Here is a 15,007-nt window from a genome sequence, read left to right on the forward strand (position 1 = left end):
GGCGAGACGTTGGTGCTGGGCCCCGCGCCTGTCACCTGGTCGGCCACCAGCCCATCAGCCGCGCGCGTGCTGGCTCGGCTGGCCCGTGCTGGCTCGGCTCGAAGGGCCCATGCTGCCTGGGCTGTCGGCGGCTGGCGCATGCGACACAGAGGGAATCACCTGGGATCGCGCACCTGACAGTCTGACATGAGAATTTTCCTCGGATTCCGTTCTGCTGCTGCCCAAATCCACCTGGGACCCCGTGATAACTTTGGCTGCATCCTTTTGCATGAAATCACGCCCTGAAGCTGCACTTTTATCATCAAAAATCACATTTTCTTTAGAATTAGTCACATGATCAGCACTATTTAACTCACCCCCGTGATCTGGACTAGACATATACTCCGGAAGAAGTGCAATTTCTGCATGAAGGAGAGCTCCGGCGTTTGAATGAAGCTTTTCAAAAGGGAATATTGTTTCATCAAATATAACATCACGAGAAATATAGATTCGTCCAGTAGAAATTTCAAGACACTTGTAGCCTTTGTGAAGGTTACTATAACCAAGTAACACACATTGAGTAGAACGAAACTCAAGTTTATGATGATTATATGGACGAAGATTAGGGTAACAAGCACACCCGAAAATTCTCAAAAAATTGTAGTCTGGTTTTTGATGAAACAATTTTTCCAAGGGAGTAATATGTCCAATCACTTTGCTAGGAAGACGGTTTATAAGATAAGTGGCAGCAATAAAGGCTTCATCCCAATATTTTAAGGGCATGGATGCATGAGCTAGAAGGGATAGACCTACTTCGACAATGTGGCGATGTTTACGCTCAGCGGAGCCATTCTGCTGATGAGCATGAGGGCAAGAGACATGATGACTAATACCAATATCACGAAAAGAAAGAGTTGAGTTTCTCATACTCTCCTCCCCAGTCACTTTGGACTGCAATAATCTTTCTGTTAAACTGACGCTCAACAAGTTTCTGAAATTCTTGGAAGATGGAAAGAACTTCAGATTTAAACTTGAGCAAATATATCCAGGTGAACTTGCTAAAGTCATCAATAAAACTAACATAATATTTTTTTCTTCCAAAAGAATCTCTTGCATGACCCCATACATCACTAAAAATAAGTTCCAATGGAGCACGAGACACACTATTTGACTTAGGATAAGGGAGTTGGTGACTCTTTGCACACTGACAAGCATCACAAACAGACTCAATATTTGACTAGATGACAATGGAAGATTGCCTTTATTCACTACTTGCTTGACTATGACCGAAGAAGGATGTCCTAATCTTTGATGCCATCTTGCCAAGGAGGGCTTGACGGCGGAGTAGACTTGATGACGACGCTTTTGACTAAGTGCTCCGGATGTGATGGGATACAAGCCTCCAATGCATCTACCGTGGTGAATGAGCTCCCTCGTTGCCCGATCCTTGATGAAAAAATATGTTGGATGAGTTTCAAAAAAGACATTATTATCGGCAGATAAACGAGACATAGATGCAAGGTTTTTGTCGGCTTGTGGAACATGAAGGACATCTTTTAGAACAAGATCACGTTTAAGAGTAGGGGAATTAATAGATGCTTGACCAATGTGACAAATATCCATACCTCCACCGCTTGCGGTGTGAATTTGATCGTTGTCGAAGTATCTCTCCCTCATGGAGAGTTTTTCAAGCTCATCGGTGACATGATCAGTGGCCCCCGAGTCGACGTACCAGACCGTGCCATCTCCTCCTTGCTCCCTGATTGCAGCGGCGACATGACGAGCATCAGGGACAAAGTCTTCATCGTAATAGTGCCAACAATCCATGACCTCATGGCCCGGTTTCTTGCATAATTGGCACCGAGCACGATTGCTTGAGGAAGGACCAGAGGGGGCGTGATTGTTGTTGAAGCCACCCCCTCCAGAACGGGCAGGAGCGTTGGTGTTGGTGTAGCCGCTCCCGCCTAGTCGTGCACCTGAGCCGTTGCCGCGGCCGCGCCCATCGCCGCCACGGTTTCTCCCCTGGTGATCGCGCCCACGGTCAGTGCCGCGGCCACGCGAGGCGGCATTGGTTGAAGACTGGCGCATATTCATCCCATGGAGAAGATTGAGCCGCGGTCAAAGCTGAGAAGTTGGGTGTACAGCTCCTGTACAGACACAGGTTCAACCGTGCAGCAAGGGCCGACACAACCGGGTTGTAGTCGAGGTCGAGACCGGCCAGAACTTGAGAGACAATCTCGCCTCTGGACATGGGAGCTCCGGTGCAGGCAATCTCATCCGTGAGCATCTTGATCTTGGCCAAATATTCTGCCATAGACATGTTTCCCTTCTTGAGGTTTGTGAGTTCCATCCGCGTGTTGATCGCTTGTGCTTCGGTTTGAGCAGTAAACATGGCTTGGATCGCCGCCCAAACCTCCGCTGGTGTCTGCAAAGTAATCACCTGTGCAAGAATCTCGCGAGACAATGAACCCATCAGAAAGCCCTGAACCTGCTGCTGCTGTGCATACCAGAGAACGCGGGCGAAGTTGGCAATCTGCTCCTCCTTCCCATCCTTGGTGATGGTGAGGGTTTCCGGTGGCGCCTGGCTTGCCGGATCAAGGTGGTGACCCATCTGTGCGCCCTTGATTTGGGGCAGCACGATGGCCTTCCACATGAGGTAATTGTTCCTCATCAGCTTCTCCTGGGGGGGGGGTGATCCTAGGACGTGGCAAAGGATGGGGTGGACGAGGAGGAAGCGGCGAAGGTGGAGGCGGATGCAAGGGACGTGGCGAGGGCACTCATGGTGCTGGCGTTGGTGGAGGCGGTAGTCATGGCGATAGGTTGAAGAATAGCTTGGCTAGATGCGATCTCCTTTCGATCTTAGGAAGAAGTCGCTCTGATTACCATGTAAGATTATTGGGAAGCGTTTTAACCCTTTGCTCGGGCCGCACTTGTATTTATATTGGCAATGCCGTGGCTTACAAGAAGGAAACGATCGATAGATCGATTACAGAGAAGGTCGGTAAAGAGCAGGAAGAGATAGAGAAGAGATACAAGTTTAAACAGAAGAGTCCTCTCTCTATACAATTCTATCTCTACAATTATTGCAACAATATCACCACTAGGCCACCGTAAACTCAGATGCAAATCTGAACTGTCAGTGCATGAAACAAAATTCAGATAAGTTCGAAAAACAGTCACCTCTAAACTGTAAGAGGCCACCTGCACTGCAGCACAAAGAATACAAAGTACAATTCCTTTGTGCTTACTGAGAATACAAGTACACTGTGGCATCAAGCAGTGGGAAATATTACACAATCAGACACTGGGGAAACAAGAGAGAGTACAGTTGAGACGCCCACTGACAAGACAATGACCAGGGCCACAAAGCCAGAAGACTAAACTGTTATGCAAGGCCTCTGTTTATCGGTGAAAAACTGCTCTTCTCTGAAATCAGGAGACAATGGACAGTACAATTCATTCACTTGATAGTTTACAAGATGATTTGAGCGCACACGTATACCAAATCCGGGAAGATGGTTGGAGCAACTCTCCCAAGGAGCCGCTGTTATTTTGGCACGGAGGGAATAACTTCCTCCTCGGCATTTTGTTGGGGGTGGGAGTCCTGCCAAAAACCTGAATCAGAAATGAAACAAACCAGTACTACCGAAAACCAGGATCATCCATCATGCCACGCACACTGACAACATGCCATGCAACTTCTTTGAACCAGCCATGGCTACTACTGAATAAGTAGTCGCCGTCAGATATCATGTAATTAAGTTACCTTTGATGGGATCCATGCACAACGGCACAGTACTACGTCGAGATACCAAGACGGAGGCTCCCCGAACACTTTTGTTGTTTGGATTAGGATGGAACGGCCAGCTGAACCTCTGAATGCTGTTGGCTGTGAATTGTTCTGCAGAATCTCAGTGATGAACATAAGGTCAGAGAACATATAACACTGTAGGGGACATTCACGAATGTAAATGCTCACAAGTCATTACTTCGAGTTTGTCAATAGGTGAACCTGCCGAGTTGGGAACCGAAACTCTGAAGGATGAGCCGACAGTAAAACACCAGCACATATGCAATCTGCTCAAGGTGTGGTAGGCAGTTGGTGAACAAAAAAGCAACCTGTTCCAATGTTGCATGAAACATGTTTCAGTTTCAGCACTGAGATTTTCAGAAGAAAAAAAGTTTAACAGTAAAACAGAGCAAAAAAATTGTGTTGCCAACAAGCACTCGTATCATCTAAAAGTGCTCAGATTGATGAACATACCAGAGATAAGTTACGCTTCCACTCAAACTGTTAATCTCATGAAACAAAAAGCTGCCCAGTCACTAGGAAGTTATCCAATGCACACACAAGAGAATCTGGCCGATGCTCGAAGGAACCAGTGGAATAAGATGTGGTACCTGAAACATTTCCAAAGCCTGAAGGTTAGGATATTCATCATACTCTAAGTTAAAAGAAAATGCACATCCATCCATAGATTTATGTATAGAAGAAACGAACAGGCATTCACCTCCAGTTCAATCAATCGATCGGGCTATCCCCGGTGTCCTCATTTTACCATGCAATGGAACATGCGAACTGCAGTGCTCCATGTCAAATGCCAGTACATGTGTACGATGTAAGATTGAGACACATGAGCTGCCAAAACTGCATTGGAAAGGAGGGTAGGTGTAAAACACAGAAGCACGCCGGAATGGAACAGTAAACCAGGGAGCACAAGTACAAGTTAGTTTTACGTGCATACTGATTAACTGGCTGGAAATGGATAGCCTGAAGTGTGACTTGCATCGACATACATATCCAGGCCATATGCTGATCTCAACAAGAGTAGGCTGAAAAGTCTCATGATTTATGTACACAATCCAGCTGAAACAATCGATCGAGCAGCTGTGCTGGCGAGCCACCTGTCAGATTTAACAAGTTATTAGTTAGTACTATGAAACAGCAGGGAATTATCATGGGATTGATTTCCTTTCGTCCTAGGAGAAGAATAAAGAATGAATACATGTGGTCAGAGGAGGAGGGATCGCCTGTGGAAGTCCACGGGCACATGTGGTCAGTGGAGGAGCCGGTCACGGAGGCAGGGAAGAGACGATGGCGGAGACAGGGAACAAAAACAGAGGCGGCGGTTTTGAATCCTTTGAACCATAGCTTCTTCCTCAGTGTTCAGGTTAGTTAATAAGAGGGTGACGACACACACCTGCACCGAATGAAATGAAACAGCAGCGAAAACTGAGTCATCCACATGTAAACATGCGATGTAACTTATTCAAACCCATAATGAATCACCACCACTTGAAGTAATTAACTACCTTTGAAATTGTCCATTGCGCAGATCCACGCAGCTCTCCATCAAGACATCCAGGCAGATGCTTCCCCCGGTGGAAAGATAGACGCGATGAAGGAGGAGCTTGGTGCACTTCAGAAGAACAAGACGTGGGATCTTCTCCCACTCCCAGCAGGAAAAAGAGCAATTGGATGCAAATGGGTGTTCACTGTAAAACAGACTCCAGAGGGTAAGATGGATAGTCACTGTTGTTTGGATGGAACGACCAAGGTTTGAATGCCAACTTGTAAATTCACTGTTGGATGTTATTGTTCTGCAGAATCCAAGTCGCAAATGTAAGGTCAGAAAATGATGATCATGATAATGAAAATCATAAGCATGGATAGAATTATCCAGACATTACTTTGAGCTCTTGGTCGACAGTGAACCTGCTAAATACAAACCGAAACTCTGTAGGTTGAGAGTGAGTTTATTCAGAACTGGGTAGTTCCTTCAGGACATTGACATATGCTTCCAGTTGGCTGTGATGGTTCTGCAGAGCCCAAGTAATGAATCTGCTATTATACTTTGGACATAACAGTGACATCAAAATTGACAGTTATTTTTTCTGCAGAATCGGAATGTAAGGTCAGAAAACGATACCAGTGACATGAGCATATCGGCCAACTCCACAGTCTGCACAAGATAAGAGTTGGCTACCACAGGATCAGAGTTGATGATAGAAAGGAGTGACCAAGACCATGAACTTATTCAGAAAAGGCTAAACAAACCATGATGGCATGAGATGGGAAACTTCACCCTGTTGAAAGCCTAACATGTCTCCATTCCTACTCGTCACGGCTAAAATTTTCTTTATAAGAGTTATCAAATAAATGCAAAATAAAACAGACAGCAGTTGTATCAATGTTGTAGTGTTATTATCTACTTGACTCTTGCCGAGTCCAATACAAAAAGATTTCATAAAGCAGTTTGGGAGCAGATATACCTTACAAGCAAGATATTTCCCAATATAAACTACTCCCTCCGTAAACTAATATAAGAGTGTTTAGATTACTGTTTTAGTGATCTATAAACGCTCTTATATTAGTTTACAGAGGGAGTATATCTACATTCATACTAATTCTACATTGACAAAAATTGTCTCCCAGTATGGACATCCATACTGCTACCCAGCCATTCCTCCAAGGCAGCATATACATTTCAGAATCTTGAAACCACTGTTTGCTGCTAAGAACATGAACAATATGATCCAGAGAAAGCTAAGCCGAACCCTCGAGAGACAGCATATACATTTCAGAATCTTGAAACCATTGTTTACTGCTAAGAACATGAACAATATGATCCAGAGAAAGCTAAGCCGAACCCTCGAGAGACAGCATATACATTTCAGAATCTTGAAACCATTTGTTTGCTGCTAAGAACATGAACAATATGATCCAGAGAAAGCTAAGCCGAACCCTCGAGAGACAGCATATACATTTCAGAATCTTGAAACCATTTTTTGCTGCTAAGAACATGAACAATATGATCCAGAGAAAGCTAAGCCGAACCCTCGAGAGACAGCATATACATTTCAGAATCTTGAAATGTAAACTAATGTTGGTGCCATTGCTCCCCCGAAGGAGGTAGAAATCAATATCCGAATGATAAAGCAGAAGATAGCAAGACATATTTCATCTATATGGCAACTTGCTGTCGACGGAATCCCGCACTTTCATTACAACCACACTCATCAAGATAGAAGACAAGTTCAAGTTGGAAGGTAAATTTTCATCAAGCTACTGATTATATTCAGAGTTTTCACTACAGAAAGACAAGGAAACTACAGATTACATTCAGGGTTGTTCACTTTGAATAGCAAGGAATATTTCATCTATATCGCAACTTCTTGTCAAGGGAATCCTGCACTTTCATTGTGAAGCAGAGACGACAGGTTTGAATGTAAACCTACGATTGAGTAATCCAGAGCAATGAGATTAGGTGCACACTAAGGTTCCTTGTAGCTAAGCTGATCCCTCGAGAGTGTTGATGCTTAGCCAGCCAGTGCAGCTGAGCAGCCTTCTCTTGGCGGGGGGAGAGTCGAAGCCACCTTCAGAGGGCAGGAGCAACTTGTGGACCCGCTTCGACATGCCCTTGTCACTAAGCTTCGTGGGGAATTTGGAGACCAGCACGTTTACCCAGGTCTTGTCCGGACTGGAATCTGCGGGTGCTGGAGGAGCCACCGGCGTCGGAGAGTGTGCTGCTGGAGCTGGGGGAGAGCGTGCTGCTGGAGCCAGAGGAGCCACCGGGGCTGGTGCCGGGGCTGGAGGAACGGGCACTGCCAGCGCTGGGGCTGGAGGTGCGGGCGCGGCCAGCGCTGGGACTGGAGCTGGTGCTGGAGGTGCGGGCGCGGCCAGCGCTGGGACTGGAGCTGGTGCTGGAGGTGCGGGCGCGGCCAGCGCTGGGGCTGGAGCTGGTGCTGGTGCCGGGGCAGGGGGCACCGCCACCGCCGCTGGGGCCGCGGGAGGGGGAGGGGGCACCACCGCGGCCTCAGGAGCCGCGGGAGGAGGAGCAGGTACCACCGCGGCCTCTGGAGCCGCGGGAGGGGGAGGGGGCACCACCGCGGCCTCAGGAGCCGCGGGAGGAGGAGCAGGTACCACCGCGGCCTCTGGAGCCGCGGGAGGAGGAGGAGCGTTCACCGCGGCCTCTGGAGCCGCGGGAGGAGGAGGAGCGTTCACCGCGGCCTCTGGAGCCGCGGGAGGAGGAGGAGCGTTCACCGCGGCCGAAGGAGCCGCGGGAGGAGGAGGAGCGGCCGCAGACGTCTTCCTGGGCGACCGGTAGAGCTTGGCGCAGCACATCGTCTCGCCTGGGAGGCGGACCTCAACGAGAATCCATCCGAGCCGCTCCGTCCTCCTCTTCTTGTCGGGGCCTTTTGTCCGCTTGCCGTAGGTGAAGGTACTCGCGTGTCCGATCACGACCCAGCCGCCGTCGGCACCGGCCTTCTCGACGGGCCTGGTTCGCTCCTCGATCCAGGTCGCGCCGCCCGCTTTGCGGCTGCAGCGGGAGGATGAGCCCTCCTTGCGCGCGGGGGTGTAGAGGAAGAACCAAGCGGTGGATCCGTCCTCCGCGATGACCTTCTTGCGGTCGGCGGTGAGAAGGACCGGGCTGGCAGCGTAGACGTTCACCTCGTGGACCCACGCCGGGAGCTCGCCGGTCTCGGCGTGGCGGCGGAGCACCGCGACGAGCGTGTGCTCCCCCGGCAAGGAGTCGAGGGCCTCCTCCTCCTCCATGGAGGCGGCGGGCGGCGGCGGGATTGGGTGGGGATCGCCGGATTGGGTGGGGATTGGGGATCGGCCTCGGGCTCGGGCTCGGGAGAGGGAGAGGGGGTGGATTGGGGACGGGGACGGGGACGGCACCGAAACAAAACAGTAACCGCCGTCCCGCTCCCTGCCCCCATTTAACGGAGGGCGGCTATGTCGGTTCGCGGGCAGCTGTGGCTGACGTGCGGGCCCAGCCTGAAGCTGGCCCGCACGTCAGCGTCTCGCCACGGCCAGTGGGCTTGCCAACGCCGTCCGCCTTTTCCGTCCCAGTGTCCGTTGGCCCATAGGACCCGCTGTCAGCTGCTTGCAAATTCCCCTGCTACTTTGCATATAGGCCCCCCTCTTTATATCTAATTCGTGCTGGAAATGGAATTTGACGCTCTGCTTCCAGACTCCTCTCTGTCTCCAATTCTGCTGGAATGCAACGCACAAGAATTCTCCTTCAAACTACCATTCCTGCCCTGTTGGGGTTTTGTGACAACTTTGTAAAACTCATAGCATCAAAGTTGAAGGTCAAGGACACGGACACGGACACGGTGATCCCAGCAATGGCGAATCCGTGGCATCAAGGTGGCTCCCGGAAATACTTGTCATCAAAATGGATGGAAATGGATGTATCTACAACTAAAATACATCTAGATACATCCATTTTCAATGACAAGTATTTCCGGAAGGAGGGAGTACATCACAAGGTGCGGCCGAGGTCGGTCATATCCTGCATATTTACGAGGCCGCTCCCGGGAAGATGGTTAACCGGGATAAGTCGTCTATCTATCATGTCCAGCAACAACACTAGGGAGACCTGCCGTCAAGCATGTGGTGACGCAGGCGCTAGGGTTGCAGCAACGAACGACCAATGGTAAATACCTTGGTTCAGTAACACAATGCTTTGAGTACACCAGAGACCGCTTGTGGAAAAACAATCCTGGGTTCGCTCGAACTGGAACCCTTCTTGTCAGTGGACTGGAAGGAAAGGAGATCATGGTTAAGCCCATCGCCCAAGCAATTCCTGCTTCCGCTATGTATGACCTGTTTTGGTCTAACCAAAGGCTTGTGTGAGGAGCCGAGCAATCTCACTTGCAGATATCGGTGCTCGCAGCACAAGGACCAAGAGAAGATGCACTCGGTGGGCATGGAGCAAAAAGAAATTGCCCCGGAGCAAAAAACGAGGCCTGGGACTCAGGGAGAGCTCTGTATATGTTATGTGGGGAGCTTGGATTTCTTCCATCTCAAGAAGAAAAGAGGTGGTGCTGCAAAGGCTGTGATTCAACATTTCTTCTATCTGGAATCCAGCCCCCGGTAGGCCTGTGTGTCAACAGCCGCTGTCAATGACATCAGCGCTGCTACTGCACGGGAGGTCTTCGCCGTCACATTTGGCACGTTGGTTGGACAGGGAACCAGGCCGCTGCCAAGGTGTTGGCATGGCATGGACCGCGACAGAGGCAAGATGTATATTCTTATTCTGTGCATGCAAATGAAATAATCCAGCGACAATCTATCTAGACCGTCCGAGCAAAGCAAGATCACCGTGGCCACAACCATAATGCATTCTAGTAAGCATTGCGCATTTCAGACCACAAGAATACAACATGCTAAAGAAATGAACTAAGGTCGTGACCATACCATGCTGTAAATGGGTGGCATGGCAATCTCCCAGTTTCACTTCTTCAGGGGCATGACCGGCTGGTGGAGTGATGCTTCAGGGATCCTGAAGTTCCACCTGAACATTAGGAATTCATATTCCATTTCAGCTCAAGATGGCGTTTAGCTTGCTTATAACGACCATGTCTGTCCATAATCTGTACCTACCCGATGTGCATGAAGATGTGGAACTGCACCCATGCGTGTACCAACACTCAGAACCAGCAGTTATCCGGCGTATCAACAGCCCTCATGTACACCTGAAGTCACAAATGGCATTATCACAGTTTAGCATGCAACAAACTGATTGTACCATAAGAAAAGGCCGTGCATGCGCAGTCCATAGTTACCATGATGAATGACAATGCTGCCACCTGCATAGTGCCATCAAATCTCCTGGAGAGAAGAAATGGAGGAGCTAAGCACATGAATGAATGTTTTTATTTAAGAGTAAACATTGTAAGAGTTCGTCAGGAATAAGGGCTGCATACTTGATACTCTTTTCTATAAACTTAGTCAAAGTTAACAAAGTTTGACTTTGACCAAATCTTATATGTAGACTAAAAAGAAACGGAGGGAGTACAACAGCAAAACAATTGTAAACAAAATTCAAAAGATGGCATGAATAACTAAATACCTTTTTAAATGTCTATACCAGACAATGGTATTGACAGGGTCGTCTTTAAAGATATATCAAGCGCATCCACAAGTGCTCTGTCACCATAAAGCTCAAACACACCAAACTGCACGTAGTTCCCACCTAGGGCTGCACGTACAAGTGAATACCAGCCATGAGAACAGTAAATTATCAGCAAAGAAATCACAATTCTGCAGTGGGATTTAAATATTTTTACATGGCTAAATATAAAAGCAGTAATAAGCAGCACTGTTATCTTATTACAACCTTAAGTCAAAACATAACCCCACAAGATTTTTTTTTGGAACCTGGCGAGATTGTATCCCAAAATCAAACGGCTTCCACAGAAATCAGCAAAAATGTACGATTCACAAAAATTGCCATTAAAAGTCACAACTGAGAAAATTTTGGCTCGAGTAGTTTGGATCATAATTCACGTAATTCATTGCATTAGAACCTAACACCATTGGGGATCAGGAACTGCTAGTAGCAAGTTTTACCAGAAAGCTCCACCCAGGTGTACATTTGCCACACGTGATGTCAAGTGCAAACAGTCATCAAAACAGACAACAAGATCCAAATCCAGTTTGATAATTCAGTGGCGCAATATATTTTAATTATTATTAACATGCCTGAGAAATCACATCAAAATGGAGCTGACTGCATACGTATTATTTGTTCACACACTACAAATGTTAAAGCTGAGTTTTCCAACCAGGATACTATAATAGTAGCACAGGGTATTGTACATGACAGAAAAGTCAGCTCATGAAATCCAGAATAATATTACATACCAAATACACATAAATAAGTGGAACAGGGCCCTCCTGAATAAGTATGTAACTTCTGCAATATTTTGCTCGAAATATTAGTTACTTTCATTACTTAATTAGGCTGGAGACATGAAGGATCCAAGTATGCTGAATGAGAATGCAAACACAGGAGGCTCTACTTGTCAAATCCTATCTCTACTCAGATCGCTGAGCACAAGAGTACTGAGGAAGAAATTGAATTTGGTAGCTAGGGTTCGTCTCTAAAGCGAGAGACCCGGATTTTTATAACTATATTGTATTTGGTCCTTACAGGATACCTCATGCTGTAAGCTCGCTCATTCACCAGACACGGCAACGATGACAAGTCTATGCATAAAACTCAAATGACTGTCCAAATTGAGTAGCTGGTTCGTCATCAACAGTTAAAAGCAAGCTTTCATCCTTGGTCAGAGACCTTACCTGTCTAATTTTCCTGTCCTCAATTATGCAGATCTCGGAAGAGGAGGCATGGCAGGCGGTCCTTAGTTCTCTGCTTCTAGCCTAGCAACTTACACTTGCAAGTGCTTCACAAGATGCTTGTCAGAACCAACCTGTATGGACAACGGAATGATAAGTTTCATTTCAAAAACCAAGCTTGTGACAAAGAACCTCAGAGTCACAGCTCTTACCATATTAACTTTTGCAGTATGTGTGACACTCTCTTTGTGGCAACATCTTTAGTTGACTGAAGCAGCGCTACAGTAGCATCACAAGAGCCATCGGAGCATATAGTTGGATGCCTTTGTTGTGCTGACCAAAGAAGAGACAGATTTGACAGTAACAAAAGACATCTTTCAGATCCTGCAATTAAACCGACAAGAACAAACCTGTGGATGGGAAAAGTGCCTTCCAAGGCGGTTCCCTCTTCCATGATGTATCCACTGCTTCGTCAACAGCAGGAACATCGTATTCAGGCACACAGGTAGAAAAGCTAGTGGCGCTGATCATCTTGACCTGAAAGGCAAATAGGCAAGTTCAAAACCTGTGTAGCACAATCCATGTGCATAACAAGAGACAAAGAAAAGGGGTTCCTAAAGCTTTTTTGTAACACGTTTACTTAAGCTTCCCTGATGAGCAAGCTGGTTGACATTATAAGGGACACATCAACTTATGTTAAAAAAAATGTCAACTGACTGGCATTCCATGTTAAAGCAGATTATATTCCTGCGTAATAACTCAAGCATAGACAATACAAATTTGAGCCCAACTAGAAATTAACTACATGCTTTGAAGGTACTCAAATTGACTATGGGCTCACAATGTTCAACTCAAATTAGGGCACTCAACTAGAAATAGAAGAACTCGTTCAAGAACTAGAAAAGGCAGAAGAAACTTAGGTTAGCTAGCACGAAGAGGATTATTCAACTCAAATGTTATAATCTGGGTCTAAATATTTTGTCCTCTTAGTGGCACATAGTTTTACTGCAAGCATGGAAAATTACTGACCATTTAACTTCAGAAGTATTGTTCCTTAGTGTATTGCCCAAAATGAACTCAGTATAGAAGCAAAGGCTAGACAACAAGACTGTAGGACAAAGAAATCAAAGACCTCAAAGATGAATACCCACTGATTCTTCCTCTGACATTTATCTAAACTTTCACCATACCCATTTAGCAGATTAGAGGAGGTGTAACCTGACAGTTCACCTGCCACTTAATTACATCCGCTACTACCAGAGATAAATGGAACTCGAAGCATAGGCATGATTTTTTTTTTGAGAGAAAGCATAGGCATGAACATGATTGAGGAACACTGTTACTCTGTTAGTATCATGCCTTCAGTATCAATTTGAAAACCAAGTTAACACCCAAAGCGTTGCCACTATCGACCCTGAATGGTAGTAATAAATTGCCTACACGAGACCCAAAATGAATCATGATCCCGTATAAATCCCCTGGGGTCTAATACAACAAATTGTGCAGTGTTGAGTGGCAAATCAGAAAGAGTACCCCAAAGTAGAAGCTTGCCGGCGTCTAATGGTTGGACAACGCGGCGGCCATCTGTAGGAGGAGGAGGAGGCGTCGATCTGCACGGGGGCGCGGAGGAGGGCCTGCCGGCGGAGACGATTTGAGCAGGCCACGGCGACGAGGGCATAGGCGGAGGCGACCGGCTGGCGTTACCCAGGCATAGGAGCAGCAGGGCGGGAGCAGGGTCGGGAACGAAGGCCGTAGGAGCGCGACCATGAGACGGTGGGAGGGGCTAAGGTGCAGCGCCCCGTATGCGGCGGGGAAGGGGAGTGGGCTGGGGCGGGGGCAGCGGCGGCGGCGGCGGCCGGCGGGGAGGTACGGCGCGGCGCCGTGAGCGGGACGGTGGGTGAGATGCCGCGGCGAAGAGGAGTGGGTGAGGAGGAGCCTAGCTAGATCGGAGGAGGTGTGTCGGATATCAGGCTCTCCCCTTTGGCCCGAGACAAGTGGCAAACGTTGATTGGACTGGCATCGGGCTCTCTAGAATTGGAATTTCAGTTAAACATGGAACCAAAACATCACTGTTACCCTAGTTTTGGGGGAACTTTTTATTCTCGAATACGCACGAATGTGCGTACTGCATTATATAGAAGAAAGCGGGTAAAAGAGCCGCTCCATCAAAATGTTACAAATTACGGCCCTGTTCTTTAGTCCTCAGAGTTAATTCCTGCTCTTCGGTTGATCATGCGAGCCAGAAAAACCGTTCGCCTTGCTCGCTCCACTCCGCTTCGTGAGTTGGGCTGAAAGCCCAATAATCAGTTTTCTGGCCCGTGCTAAGGGGACGTTGGCCAGGCTACATGCCCGTTCGGGATTGAAAACGTAACGAGTGCGATAGACAAACTCTACCGAACCGGTACATTTCACTTTATCGGTGGCATTCCTCCGTAAATTTCACGAACTCCCTCGTTTTTAGAATCGCCTCATTCGTCGCTCTGCGTTTTTTAACTACCGCTGGCTCTGCTCCGCTCTGTTCACTCCGTGGAGTTACAATGTTTGGGGCTGCTCCACCCGCTCCGGCAGCGGAGTTCGGGAGATGAGAGAACCCAAACATCCTCTACATGAACAACAACTCCACATTCCACTCTCCACTCCTCGCTCTAAAACAGGAAACTAACTACTCGATCTAGTTTTGGGGGAAGAGGTAGGGGTAAAAGTGTATGAAGGATAGTTCAACTCAGCAGTGGACCTACGCACAAATCGGCTCCCACCTCTCTCTCTCTCTCTCTCTCTCTCTCTCTCTCTCCCTCCAGTTGAGCAACCCTAGCCTAACGCACAGTTGGAGCGTGTCGCCATTGAAAGTGCAACTACCCCTGGGTGGTTTTGGTAATGATTAACAACATATAGCTCATTGAACTAATGCCATTTTAAGATAAATATTTCAGGAAA

The 15,007-nt window shown here is 47.6% G+C and overlaps 1 protein-coding gene and 1 pseudogene across 10 annotated transcripts; both read right to left on the reverse strand.

The window, feature by feature from the left end:
• Nucleotides 1-2,095: 2,095 nt before the first annotated feature.
• Nucleotides 2,096-2,231, reverse strand: LOC123163409 (uncharacterized; annotated as a pseudogene).
• An 888-nt stretch (nucleotides 2,232-3,119) lies between these two features.
• On the reverse strand, nucleotides 3,120-14,066 carry LOC123161463 (vegetative cell wall protein gp1). Of its 10 annotated transcripts, none has more exons than XR_006480714.1 (19): nucleotides 13,607-14,059; nucleotides 12,484-12,610; nucleotides 12,286-12,406; nucleotides 12,077-12,207; nucleotides 10,845-10,973; nucleotides 10,558-10,603; nucleotides 10,376-10,467; nucleotides 10,190-10,286; nucleotides 5,910-5,942; nucleotides 5,671-5,799; nucleotides 5,552-5,580; nucleotides 5,293-5,475; nucleotides 4,986-5,180; nucleotides 4,725-4,884; nucleotides 4,491-4,627; nucleotides 4,244-4,380; nucleotides 3,969-4,098; nucleotides 3,746-3,880; nucleotides 3,120-3,583 (listed from the first exon to the last, which is right to left on the reverse strand). XR_006480714.1 is itself a non-coding variant. In XM_044579297.1 (19 exons), exon 8 carries the CDS (start codon nucleotides 8,534-8,536, stop codon nucleotides 7,271-7,273), a length of 1,266 nt encoding a protein of 421 aa, XP_044435232.1. In that variant the 5' UTR covers nucleotides 8,537-10,286; nucleotides 10,376-10,467; nucleotides 10,558-10,603; nucleotides 10,845-10,973; nucleotides 12,077-12,207; nucleotides 12,286-12,406; nucleotides 12,484-12,610; nucleotides 13,607-14,065; the 3' UTR covers nucleotides 3,120-3,583; nucleotides 3,746-3,880; nucleotides 3,969-4,098; nucleotides 4,244-4,380; nucleotides 4,491-4,627; nucleotides 4,725-4,884; nucleotides 4,986-5,180; nucleotides 5,293-5,475; nucleotides 5,552-5,580; nucleotides 5,671-5,799; nucleotides 5,910-5,942; nucleotides 6,038-7,270. The 10 variants fall into 10 exon arrangements, 8 of the variants coding, with proteins under 8 accessions (XP_044435232.1, XP_044435234.1, XP_044435229.1 ...); XM_044579297.1 differs by having other exon boundaries at nucleotides 6,038-10,286; nucleotides 13,607-14,065; XM_044579299.1 differs by having other exon boundaries at nucleotides 5,293-5,580; nucleotides 5,910-7,990; nucleotides 8,030-10,286; nucleotides 13,607-14,065.
• Between the last annotated feature and the right edge of the window lie 941 nt (nucleotides 14,067-15,007).

The sequence above is a fragment of the Triticum aestivum genome, chromosome 7B (assembly GCF_018294505.1).
Source record: "Triticum aestivum cultivar Chinese Spring chromosome 7B, IWGSC CS RefSeq v2.1, whole genome shotgun sequence".
Classification (NCBI taxonomy): Eukaryota; Viridiplantae; Streptophyta; class Magnoliopsida; order Poales; family Poaceae; genus Triticum; species Triticum aestivum.